Source organism: Toxorhynchites rutilus, chromosome 2 (assembly GCF_029784135.1).
Source record: "Toxorhynchites rutilus septentrionalis strain SRP chromosome 2, ASM2978413v1, whole genome shotgun sequence".
In the NCBI taxonomy this organism is placed as follows: domain Eukaryota; kingdom Metazoa; phylum Arthropoda; class Insecta; order Diptera; family Culicidae; genus Toxorhynchites; species Toxorhynchites rutilus.
In genome coordinates, this window is record NC_073745.1 from 30423191 (window position 1) to 30437439 (window position 14249).

Below are 14249 nucleotides of genomic sequence, written 5' to 3' on the forward strand. Positions count from 1 at the left end.
CAGTTTCAAATGCAATAAAAACAAGTTATAAAATCATTGCGAAAAATGTCGACAAGAACTATCCTCTGGCTCCACTAAGACCAGTCATTCTGGGCAATGACACTCGAGAACAGCACAGCGGGTATTCGAATTTACATTCCTAAACCTGTTTTCCGAAACAAGCAGACGCAAAATCAAGTGCCTGCTGTCACTCGATGTTCTGTTCTGCAAAACTAATCACTCCGGCCACAAAGCGAGATCCTCCAAATGTGGTCGATCAGAGAGCATGAGTCAGTATACAAGTGGGCGCGCAAAACGAAACAGCTGCGATCGAACAGCACTTACCGCGTGCACGCGTCACACCAATATACACGCGATCGCCCTCCACAACCAACGACGATCCGATCGATCAATCAACTTCAGCGCTTCTCGAACCGGCTCCGACTCCAGTTCCAGCAATACCTTGGGTACAGGTCTATAAACGAGTCGCGTTACGATAGCAAATCTAAAACAAACAATCGAGTGTTTCGAGTGTTTACAAATATGGCCAATTCGAAGGCAAGTACTGCTCGAGCGCCCGTGTGCGCGGTGGGTAGGCGACCTTGAAAACGCGAAACGCGTCAGAATAGTTGTGGGCGCCGGCTGCTGCCAACGTGCGGATGCAGCAACTCTGTTGTAGTGGTGTTCTAAGCTGCACAGGTGAGCCAAACAGGATTGACTGTTAAACTGTGCCAACTCTCTGTGTTTACAATTGCGCGCCGCTGGCGTCGCTGATCAGTCGCGTCGAACTACTTTGCCCTCGAGTTCTTCTAATCAAAGAGGTTCATTAACTAACGAGCTAAAAACGAATATTGCGTCGCGCGCTGCATATTTACCTGAGATGAATTTTGAAACGTCGGAATCGACAGAGACGATTTGAATTTTTTTTGGGACATGTTGCCATTGCAAACGAGCGTCGTGGTGAATTGTACTCCGGGGGAGTATAACAGTCAACGGCAGAAGTGAGTTAGTGCACACAGGTGAATTGAATTGAATTGGATAAGATAAGATAAGATGCTCCGCTATCAGTGGCCGCGGGTTCTGCTGCTCGATTGGGGTATAATGCAACCGGCGATGTGGAATCGCTTACTTCGACAGTGGAAAGCGAGAGGTGCCATACGGAAAACGGCGGCATCCGGGCCAGAAACTGGATTGCGAAAACTAAGTGCGTTTTACACATGTGCTAAGCAGTGATTCACCGTGCCTCCAATCATCCGAAGTAATTAGAATCCTAGAAACGGATCGTTGAATGGCGATTGTTAAATGATGATTGTGTAAATTTATGAAAGCAGAAACAATAAAAAGAAGAAACATGAAAATCCTTTGTGGAGTGATAGTTGCAGCAATTTGTCTTGGATTAATAGTAGCTGCGGAAGACGATCAGAGCAAAACGGCTCCCAACGACAAAAAGGAGGTAAGTTTTGATTTCTGAATATCTACTTTTTCACTCTTCACAGAGAGTTTTTCTATCGATTATAATCACCGCGCCCAAACCTTTTGCCAGCTCTTGCCTGTTAAGCTCACTCGACACAAATTCGATAACGATAGCTGATAAGATTCCGGATGGAGTGTTCGATGTTTACCTTGCATCGAGGTATTTTTTCCTGAAAATTCTCAATCCCTTATCATTCGACAGAAGGGTATGACTAAAATCGCGCTGATAAATTCTCGAGAAATTAATTCCAATTGCGAGACTGGTGAACAATGTGTTGTAAACTTCGTAGACTGAAATTGTGGTCAATTCCTAGAAATTTGTACATTTTCTGGTACGGTCACACGGAATCTTGTATCTCCTTTTAGCAGTGCGTAATTATTTGTCTCTGTGGTGATTAATCCGACGAAATCTGCGTCAAACAGGTAATGGAACATTTGAACGGCAGATCATTTTTGTTTCGAGCAGAAATCACCAAGATCAGGTTAATGTCCTTCAAGAACAACGGCTGCATCTGCATCCGAATTTAAGGTCATTTCTCCCAGTGTCTGGCTCTCCGCTTCTTGCTGCTGCCCGAGGAGCATTCTTGTGATTGGCCTCGTTCAATGTTGCCCTCGACATTCACTTGTTTGCCAAAACCGGAAGGGCCGTCCTCCGAGTCACTGGGCCTGATCACGAACATCACTGCCACGTTCGCTTCCACGTCACTTACACTTCACTTAATCTTTTTTGTGTCTATCATCATTGTCACGGACAGTTGCGTGTAAAAATGAACTCCGTGAAGTGAAAGTGTTCATTCCCGTTTATAAGAGACATGGTGGTTGCATAATGTCGGGTGTTTGAACGTTGTGTCGGTTGCATACTTTCGGACGTTTGAACGTTATGTAGGTAAAATTAATACAGCGTATGAGATAATATTCCATTTAATTAATCGTATGTTTTAGAATGACAAGTTTGCGATTATACCTCGATGATTATTTTGCTGAATCAAATGCTGGCTCAAAGATGAGGAGGAATTTTTGGTTGCTCGGGAATAATGTAGTTGTTGAACATATAGGAATGGAATCTTACGCTAGAGATAAAACATGACTATTATGTTATCCACCTCACGAGCAATATAATCTGAGCTACTCCCATATGGGATTCAGAAGTTTAATCCTCTTATCCTTTCCATTCTCGTGTGATTTGATACACGGGACATAAGGTTTGATTTGATTATTCAAACAGAAACTGGTCAGCACTTTTTTTAATATTCTTTCATTCAAAGTATGTTTTCAAAACAATACCGTTGAAAATATCGGATTCTGATCTGGTCCATCAATTGTGAATGTTTGAATTATAAAAACTAGCTCTGCAATGTTGGAAAAACTTCGTATTTCCTATTTGGCCAGTGGCCTCCATTGCCATTTTATGGTATTGCAACTCTCTCTTAGTTCAATCCTAAAAATATAAACAAAAAATTCCTGTTCATTCAGGACAATCGGAAGTAGACCTTCGCCATGTTTCAATGGGCCTACGGGAGCTACATTTTAAATCCTTAATTGTCATAGCCATAGCGTATTTACCAAATCCAAATAAACAAATTTATGTCCTCTGGATACGTCAGAATTTCGTTCTAAAAGGGCCACCAGGCGGAAAAATTTCTGCTTGTTTATGTTTTGTTTCTTACCCGGAAAACCCGCGTCCGACTTCAATTCGTACCGCCCAATAGCAATGCTGTCTTGTATACGGAAATTGTTGGAGAAAATGTTCTTGTTTCGCCTTGATCGATGGGTTGAAACGAATGGCCTACTCTCAGATACACAATATGGGTTCCGCAGGGGCAAGGGGACGAATGATTGTCTTGCGTTGCTTTCTTCAGAAATTCAAATGGCTTACGCCGAAAAAAAACAAATGGCTTCAGTATTCTTGGACATAAAGGGGGCCTTTGATTCTGTTTCAATAGAGGTTTTGTCAGACAAATTACACTCTCGGGGTCTACCGCCTCTATTGAATAATATGTTATATAACTTGCTTTGTGAGAAACATTTGAATTTTTCTCATGGGGATTCGACAGTAAGTCGGATCTCCTACATGGGAGTCCCCCAGGGCTCATGTTTAAGCCCCCTTTTGTACAACTTCTATGTAAGCGATATTGACAATTGCCTTACACAAAATTGCAACCTAAGACAACTTGCAGATGATGGAGTGGTGTCTGTCGTAGGATCAAACGAATCCGACCTGCAAGAATCCTTACAAGATACTTTGAACAATTTTTCAACCTGGGCCATTGGGCTAGGGATCGAATTCTCCACGGAGAAAACAGAGATGGTGGTTTTTTCTAGGAAGCATAGACCAGCAAAACCAAAGCTTCAACTTTTGGGTAAACCGATCACTCATGCTATGTCATTCAAGTATCTTGGGGTATGGTTCGACTCCAAATGTACTTGGGGGGCCCATATTAGGTATCTGAGTAAAAAATGTCAACAAAGAATAAACTTTCTCCGTACAATTACCGGCACCTGGTGGGGAGCCCATCCCGAAGATCTTATAATGTTGTATCGAACAACTATTCTCTCAGTGATGGAGTATGGCAGTTTCTGTTTTCAATCAGCTGCCAAAACACACCTCATTAAACTCGAGCGAATTCAGTATCTTTGTCTCCGTATCGCGTTGGGATGTATGCCCTCAACGCATACCATGAGTCTCGAGGTTTTGGCACCTCGTGGCGTACTCCCACTAAAAGATCGCTTCAATTTATTATCTCTTCGGTTCTTCATCCGGTGTAAGGTTATGAACCCATTGGTGATCGGGAATTTTGAGCAGCTGATCGGGCTAAATTTTCATTCTGGATTCATGACTTCATATCATGAATTCATCTCTATGCAGGTTGATCCTTCTTCGTATATTCCCAACCGTGTTTGTTTTCCTGATTACATCAATTCCTCTGTATATGTTGATCTGTTCATGAAGGAGAAAATCCATGGAATTCCAGATTATCATCGATCGGGGATCGTTCCTACGATCTTCAATGCAAAGTATGGGCGTATCAATTGTGATAATATGTACTTTACTGATGGGTCCTCTATGAATGAGTCCAAAGGATTCGGAGTGTTCAACGAATTTTTTAGCACCTCCCACAGTCTTCAGAATCCTTGCTCAGTGTATATTGCTGAATTGGCAGCAATACACTGGGCGCTGGACAGCGTCGCCTCACGACCTGTTGAACATTATTACATTGTAACGGATAGTCTTAGCTCTGTCGAAGCTATCCGTTCAGTGAGGCCGGAAAAGCACTCGCCGTACTTCCTTGAGAGAATACGAGAAATTTTGAGTGCTTTAACCAGACGCTGTTATGTCATTACCTTTGTCTGGGTCCCTTCACATTGCTCAATTCCGGGTAATGAGAGGGCTGACTCATTAGCAAAGGTAGGTGCAATTGAAGGCGAAATTTATCAGCGTCAAATCGCCTTCAATGAATTTTATTTTTTAGTTCGTAAAAATACCATTGTTAACTGGCAACGCAAATGGAACGAAGATGAATTGGGCCGGTGGCTCCACTTAATTATCCCTAAGGTTAGCCTCAAACCATGGTTCAAAAGTCTGGACTTGAGTCGGGACTTTATTCGCACCTTCTCCCGACTCATGTCCAATCACTGTTCGTTAAACGCGCTACTCTTTCGTTTTGATCTCGCCGACAGCAATATCTGTGCCTGTGGCCAAGGTTACCACGACATCGAACACGTTGTTTGGTCGTGCGAGGAGTATCTTGTTGCCAGATCGAATTTAGAAAACTCTCTTCGGGCTAGAAGAAGGCAGCCCAATGTGCCGGTGAGAGATGTGTTGGCTGGTTTTTTTCACCGTGAAGTGACGTTCGTGATTATCTCCAGCATCCACATCGCTGTCTCCACCGCTTGGGGGCACGATGACGAGTCAATATCATTTGTTGACACTAGATTTTCGAAAGCGTCTCCGTCCAAATCAATCAGATAATTGTACAGCTCCTCCGGATTATCGGGAAGCTGATATATCCTATTGAGAAAAAAAATATACCGTAGTTGCAAAGCGTTTAAAATTCATACGCTCAAAAGTAAACAAAGATTTTTTCGCGGTTTCATAATTTTCTTCGGATTTTTTGCTAGATATCATTTTTTAAACTCGTCTAGTAGTGTTGTGTTACAGATTTTAGCAATTTAGAATCCTTCAAGAGGTAAAATTTTGATAAATTTATGTTTACTTTTGCGACTCCATTAAACTCGAACTTTGCAAGCTTCAATACACAACAAAACATGACAAAAATGACAGATAAAATGACACTGACACAAAAAAACACTCTTAAATTGTCATGTGGTATCATTCAAAATGCGCTTAACACTTTAGTTGCATTAAAAACAGTTTTTCGCTGGGCACTAATGGATTAATCTCGCAAGCTAAAGTATGGGGAACTTTTGTAGTTGACCTCCATGATTGACCTAAACCGGCGAAAGTATACACAGAACACGATGCATAACGCTTAGGTATTGCAATACACATATTATACACTGCGTTTCACAACTATAGAACCACTCATTTTTTCAGAGTTTCCAGAGATATATAAGAAGTCGGTTGCATTGAAGTATATAGTGTAGGATATTATAACTATCTTCATTTAAAAGACTGGCCATTTGAACTTTATTGTTGTGTTCAGGCGCCAAACAATCAAACAACTAAAATTCCAGCGTTTCATAACTATAGAACCAGATGGAAAAACTCTCACTTCTTTACAAAATGAACGTCAATTGCACATGAATTACAATAAATATCTAATTCGTGGGTCGTCTTCAGTTCTCAATCAAATCCAGTCACCCATTCGGGGTAGTTTTGACCAAGTTGCATCATGTTGTAGTGTGTGTCTCGTTCTACGCAGAGTATACTGCTCGTTTAAACTCTTCAAATCACTCATACTGCTTGCACACTACATCTACTATTCGTACGATCACTCCTCATAAGTTCTTGATAGGGTTTTGATCTGGTAAACATGCTGACTAGTCCAGAATCTGAAGCCTCTATTTAATAAACCATGCCTTGACTTTCCGGATGCTATGAATTGATGCCAAATAACCCAATTACCGAGGCGTTTTTGATGAAAAAACAGAAGTAAATGATTCTGAAGTACTTCATTGCACTTCAGACTGTACATTGGTGTGTAAAACGGACATGTTAAGGAAAACTTCAATTGTATCTTTGGAAACTTATGTTTTCCAAATTTTAAAATCAGGATCTTACAGTTCAATATACTGGTTTTCGAAATAACTGGACAAATATTTTATAAAAATGTGTTTTTCCATGTTTTTTATTGAAATTAAAACAAGCCGAAAAAAGGGCATTTTTATCGGTGCGGGTATAATGGACATGTAGTGGGGGGAATATGGACAGGTTAATAATATACGAAGCGTAGAGGTTTATCGCTCGCGAGAGGAATAATTTTACTCTCTCTCAGTGGTTGTGCGTCCAGTAACTGAAATAGAACAAAAAGAGAAAGCAATATAAAAAAGAGTTCAATATTATTCCCTTCACTTTCCATCATGCATTGGATGTGATTATGGATGTGACTGTCCATTTCAACCCCACCAGTGCAATTATTTCAATTATTTCAATTTACCACTTACGAAATAATTTATTTTTCGTACATGTCTAATATTGCTTCTCTGTCAACTCACAAACCGAAACATAACCAACAGCGAATTCAATTGCGCAATTGAATAACTCAAAACGCTCAATATCGGAGTCGCAAAAATTACATCCACACGCGGAATCATGTTTGATTTTCGGTTTTTGTTTCCCTATTTCACTTTTGATCAGTATTCATTGCCATAGGATGGTTTAAATATTCTAGAAAAGCATGCAGAAGGGTTTCCCATCAACAGAAATTTGAAATTCATAATGCAACTATACAAATCAATCACCTGTCCATTATACCCCCAATATCCGTCTTACCCGCGACTTCCCTATATGTGGAATGGGTTACTTGAACTGATTGAGAACTAGAGATTACCTGCGAATTAGAAATTCATTGTAACCCATGTGCAATTGACGTTAATTTTGTAAAGTAGTGAGAGTTTTTCCATCTGGTTCTATAGTTATAAAACACTGGAATTTTAGTTCTTTGATTGCTTCGCGCCTGAACACAACAATAAAGTTCAAATGGCCAGTCTTTTAAATGAAGATAGTTGTTATATCCTACACTATATACATCAATTCATCCGATTTTTTACCTATCTCTGGAGAGTCAAAAAAAAATTAGTGGTTCTATAGTTGCGAAACGCAGTGTATTATATTTTCCTTTAGAAAACATTTCAGTAACGCTTCAAAATATACAATATGCACCACATTAAGTTCGAGCTAGAGCTTGATACGATAAAACTTTGACGATTTACAAAATACGAAATTTTGCTTCATGTGATAGGCATTTTGATGGTCGATTTGATGTACATAATATGATCCATTGTTATGTTTGCGAACCACACCGTCTGTATCGGGGTTTAACAATGAAGAAGTTACTAAAGTCTAAAAACGATCTATCAGCTTAATGGGCCTGATTATCCTGTGCGAATGGAATGTGACAGCAATGAACTTCCCAAAGTCACATGATTCAAGTCCAGTAAACTGGGGGCCTCCGTAGCCACATTGGTTGCGCGTTCGCTTAGTAAGCGATCGATCGTGAGCTCAAAACTCAGGGCCCTCATTGACCATCTTTGTGTTGTTACAGAATAGCTACGTCCACGCAACAATCAACAGCGATGGAGATCGATCCACGGTCGAAATAAGATCGATTCATCCATACAACTGCTCTGCTCTGCAAGACACATCGGGCTGCTGTTCTATAAATAACTCAACAATGATCAATCAACTGTCTCCGCTGTCCGGTGGTCCAACTGGATAATGGACGAACAGAAAGAATACTCTTACGCCTAAATGGCTAATGTGTGAATGTACCATATGTAATGGTATAGAGGGAATACTGGCGAATGACAACTCTGTAATGTGCTAATTATAGATATGATAACCATGTGACATGTACACGATTAAAATTCGGCTCTGTTACATCTAAAATGCTAATGAGCCTTAAATAAATAAATGGGATAAAAAAAAAGTCCAGTAAAATACCTAATGAATGACAAATTGTGCAGTGTTCATTGGAATATATGTCAAAGTTTGTGTTTTTTGCAAAGACTCTATGCATTTAATGTGTTTTATGAATATATATTTTTTCGATTTTTTCGTTGTAGTTTAATTCAAGTCGCTTGTTTATAACTGCGAATATTATTTTAGAATGCTACGAAAATTTTGAAATAACCATTCTACCAGTTTGGTCGCCTTGAAATGTTTTTTGACGTAGGATTACGTCTTTCGGGAACATATCGAGGTACAAATTGCAACTCGAAATTCGAGCACATCGTGAAAATTGTCCAATTTCAAACGCTTATTGCTCAGTCATTTCATGATGGATTGATGAACTTTTGGCGTCAGTCGATTTCGGCACTCCATAACAATTTTCTATATTGAAGAAAATGATATGTATCATGAAACTAACTATCGAACAATTGAAAAATATCAATCCCTATCCTAACGGAAATACCAACTTCTGATTGGTCGAAATTGACGACACATGCGGCGAGTCCCTAACAGAGACATCTAAGCCCCAAGCGGCCTGGGGGAAATCGGCATAGCAAATACATGAAAGTAGGGGGAAGTCTGTTCCTACCGAAAAGTATTCCCTAACAGAAACATCAGAACCAAGCTGCCTGGGGGAAATCGGCATTGTAAATACATAAAAGTAAGGGGAGTCTTTGTTCCCACCGAAATGTGTTCCCTAACAGAGACATCAAAACCATGCTGCCTGGGGGAAATCGGCATTGCAAATACCGTTTTGTCTCATATTCCGAAAAGTCTCAAATTCCGAACACAAATCACATTTTCAAATGTAGATTTACTATACTTTAATGTTATAAATAATTGAATAATGAAAGCCCTGATATTCTTTGAGGTATAAGCTACATTTTAACATCATTTACAGGCATTGATATAGCCTATAATTTAAAATATTTAACAAAAAAGTGACAGTCAAACCAAAGATAAAATGCTTGCGTTAGCAAATTGCGTAAAAACAAGCGTCGTTAATTTTTCAGTTTTTGTAGTTCTTTCAATTTTTTTGTTTGATTTTTTTTCATGTTAAGTGCTATAAAAGGTGAGAATATACAATAAATGAATGAAAATAATGATTTGTTATGCAAAAATATTCATTAAAATTAGTATTGAAGTAGTGTTCGGAATTTGAATCAAGTTTCTTTCCATGATTCAAATTCCGAACACTTCATTTTAAATGTAAATTTACTGAGCTTTAATGTTATAAATAGTTGAATAATGAGAGCTTTGAAATTCTTTGGGTTTTATGCAACATTTTCACATCATTTACAGGTATCGATACAGCCTATGATTTATAATATTAAGAATTTGCAAAAAAGTGGCAGTCAAAACCAATGATAAAATGTCTGCGTTAGCAAATTCCGTAAAAGACAAGCATCGTTAATTTTTCAGTTTTTGCAGTTTTTTCAACTATTTTGTTTGTTGTATTCATATTAAGTGCTAGAAAAGGTAAGGGACTATAATAAATGGATGAAGAAAATTATATTTTCTGCAGAAATATTCATGTAATATAAATATATAAATATTCATATTCAGTATTGAAGTAGTATTCGGAATTTGAATCATACATAGAAACTTGATTCAAATTCCGAACACTTCATTTAAAATGTAAATTTACTAATCATTGATGTTATAAATAATTGTATAATGAAAACCCTAACATTCATTGGTATATAGGCTTCATTTTAAAATTTATTTACAGGTATCGATACTGCCTATAATTTATAATACTAAACATTTACAAAAAAAAGTGACTATCGAAAACCAGTGATAAAATGTTTGCATTAGCAAATTCAGTAGAAAACATGCATCGTGAATTTTCAAATTGTTGTAGTTGAAACTATTTTGGCATTCAGCTCGCGCAGTCCGAAGACATCGGTCGCAAATTTGTTCGCGTCTATCATATAGTGGAGATTATACCGTTATCAGTTCGTGGCTGGTGAAGTTATTTCGCCCTAACGGGGTTCTCTTTATTGCGCGAGTGAGAAGAGCAATCACAACCAGCGTGAGGAAGAAGTCCTCCACAGCGGGCGCGGTGCGTGTGCCGTATCATCGCTGTGTGTGCTTTATCATCGTCATCGATTCCATCATCGTGTCGTGGTGCGATTTACCGTTGCAGCTGTACCGAGCGATTGCCACGCGGTTCGATTGGGACACCGTTTCATTTCATTCGCATTGGTGTGCGATTTAGGTATAATATATATATATATATATATATATATATATATATATATATATATATATATATATATATATATATATATATTAGGTTTAGGAAGATAGAAGAATTCAAAATTGTATTATTTTATATCTGCCGTAATGGCAGAAGGTCAAGTTGAAATGGAGATTGAAACTACTGTTTCCTCCTCACTAGCTACAACGGGGGCTGGGAAGTCGCTCAAACGCGTTCCCCCCTCAGAAGATGTTTCTTCAGAGAAAGAGTTGATTAACCTCAACAAGCCCCCCTCAAGAAAATTGGCAAACTTTTCCTCTTCGCCCCCTCAATCACCCGCTTCCGTTCAACTCCCGAACTTGCCTCCCAGTCCTACTGATCCCGCTCCCGCTCAACAATCGACCTCGTCCTCCCCCTCAGTTGTTTCCTCTTCTCGTGTCAAGGTCTATCCAGACGGCGCATCTGGAGCTGGTCCATGGGTTGTTTTTTTCCGGCCCAAACCAAAAGGAAAGTCTATTAATGTCATTCAGGTTTCGAAAGATCTGGCAAGATATTATTCCTCCGTGGTCGAAATCTCTAAGGTTAGGCCGAACAAACTGCGTGTTGTCGTGAGTGATCGGAAACACGCAAATGCAATTGTGATCGACGAGAGGTTCACCCTAGAGTATCGAGTCTACGTGCCCTCCCATGACGTAGAAATCTCAGGGGTGGTAACTGAAACGGGTCTGACGTGCCAATTGATAAAAAAAGGAGTTGGTAAATTCAAAAGACTCCCTTTGGTGGGCGTTAAAATTTTGGACAGTCGCAAGAAGAGGGAAAAACGAAATTCACACCGTCAGACTCGTTTCGTGTAACTTTTGCTGATTCGGCCCTCCCTGACTACGTCATGGTGGACAAATTGAGACTGCCTGTGCGACTCTTCGTCCATGACTTGCAACAAATGCAAGTCAGTTGGTCACACTTCAGATTATTGTGCCAACAAGGAGCGCTGTGCAACTTGCGGAGAGCAACATGTGGGGGAATCCTGTAGTGCGACTGAGCATAAGTGTCCATATTGCGGGGGATCCCCACACGTGCTCTCAGCTTGTGAAACTTACAAGAGTCGCTGGGAGAAACAGAAGCGCTCTTTGAAGGAACGCTCGAAACGCACTTTTGCGGATATTTTAAAGGGCGCTTCTCCACTGGCCCAACAACAATCAATCAACACTCAAAATGTCTTCGCCACGTTGCCCGTTGACGAAATGGAAGCGGACACAGCTAACGGGGGCACACCGTTCATTTTCCAAGGGAATCCCCGGCGCAAAAACGTGACCACTCCCAAAGTTCAAGGACAAGCCCCACCGGTTATACCCCCTGTTAGCATGTCTAAAAAATTGAGTGCAGCGGACAAGCAAAATCAGGTTCCTCCTGGTTTCCGTGGGAATGGTTCACCTTTGAACGGCCCAGCACTCGAGGGGACATCAAAAACCCCAACTGTCCCTGTTTTTCCGTCCAGTTCAACTTCCCAATCGGGATTTACAAAGTTGTCTGACCTTGTGGATCAAATCTTCACGTGTTTTAACGTTTCCGACTCCATCAGAACCATTGTCATCTCAATGCTTCCAGTGTTAAAGACAATTTTGCAGCAATTGTTGCAAACATGGCCCCTCCTTGCAATGATTATCTCTCTTGATGTCTAATTTAAATAGAGAGGTCGGAGATATCACTGTTTTACAGTGGAATTGTCGTAGTCTTATCCCAAAATTGGATACATTCAAAATTTTAATTCATAACTACAATTGTGATGTTTTTGCTCTGTCCGAAACTTGGCTTTCTTCGCGAGATGATCTCTCTTTCCATGATTTCAATATTATACGCTTGGACCGTGATGACAGATACGGAGGGGTGTTATTGGGGATCAATAAGTGCCACTCATTTTTTCGAATTGACCTTCCACCTATTGGAGGGATTGAAGCTGTTGCTTGTCATGCAAACATCAGAGGCAAAGACCTCTGTATTGTCAGCTTGTATTGGCCTCCGAGAGCTGCGGTTAGCCGCAAACAACTTGTTGACATGTGCTCACTCCTTCCTGAGCCACGATTGATCTTGGGAGACTTCAACTCTCACGGAACTGCCTGGGGGGAACAGTACGACGACAATCGTTCATTGTTGATACATGACCTTTGTAACAGCTTCAATATGACCGTTTTGAACACTGGGGAAACAACACGTGTGCCTAAACCTCCTGCTAACCCAAGTGCTCTTGACCTCTCGCTTTGCTCGAATTCACTATCGTTAGATTGCAAGTGGAATGTAATCCAGGACCCCAACGGTAGTGATCACTTGCCAATCAAAATTTCCATCACCATTGGGTCGAATTCTTCTGAATCAATAAACATGGCATATGACCTCACAAGACACATTGATTGGAAAAAATATGCGGACGCGATTACTCTAGCCATCAATTCCAAAGATGGTTTGCCTCCATTGGAGGAGTATAGCTTCCTTTCTCGTTTGATCTACGACAGCGCGGTTCGCGCTCAAACGAAACCCATCCCAGGTTCCACTATTCGTCGAAGGCCTCCCAATCCATGGTGGGATAGCCAATGTTCCAAGCTTTATCAGGATAAATCGAACGCATTTAAAGCTTTTCGAAAACGTGCAACCATTGAGAATTTTCAAACGTATTTGGACCTTGAAAATCAATTTAAAAACATGATCAAAGGGAAAAAACGTGCTTATTGGCGAACTTTCGTGGGAGGTTTGTCACGAGAAACGTCAATGAAAAAATTATGGAAAGTGGCTCGAAACATGAGAAATCGCTCTTCATCGAATGAAAGCGAAGAATATTCACATCGATGGATTTTTGATTTTGCACGGAAGGTTTGTCCCGATTCCGCTCCAGTGCAAAGAATTATTCGAGATATACCACAAGATAGTTGCGATCTTGATTTCGAGTTTTCGATGGTAGAATTCTCTCTTGCTCTGCTTTCATGTAACAATTCTGCTCCGGGATCGGATAGAATTAAGTTCAACTTGCTGAAAAACCTCCCTGATGTGGCGAAACATCGCTTGTTGAATTTATTCAATCGGTTTCTGGAACATAATATTGTTCCAGATGATTGGAGACAAGTACGAGTTATAGCTATTCAAAAACCCGGAAAACCCGCGTAAGACTTCAATTCGTACCGCCCAATAGCAATGCTGTCTTGTATACGGAAATTGTTGGAGAAAATGTTCTTGTTTCGCCTTGATCGATGGGTTGAAACGAATGGCCTACTCTCAGATACACAATATGGGTTCCGCAGGGGCAAGGGGACGAATGATTGTCTTGCGTTGCTTTCTTCAGAAATTCAAATGGCTTACGCCGAAAAAAAACAAATGGCTTCAGTATTCTTGGACATAAAGGGGGCCTTTGATTCTGTTTCAATAGAGGTTTTGTCAGACAAATTACACTCTCGGGGTCTACCGCCTCTATTGAAT

The 14249-nt window shown here is 40.3% G+C and overlaps 1 protein-coding gene across 1 annotated transcript in view; it reads left to right on the forward strand.

The window, feature by feature from the left end:
• Window positions 1–301: 301 nt before the first annotated feature.
• The window catches only part of LOC129764999 (leucine-rich repeat neuronal protein 2), a 48193-nt gene continuing 34245 nt past the window's right edge, over window positions 302–14249 (forward strand). The window contains exon 1 of the mRNA XM_055764738.1: window positions 302–1432. Coding sequence (XP_055620713.1) covers window positions 1301–1432 — 132 coding nt within the window. The 5' untranslated portion in view covers window positions 302–1300. The remainder of the gene's footprint in view (window positions 1433–14249) is intronic.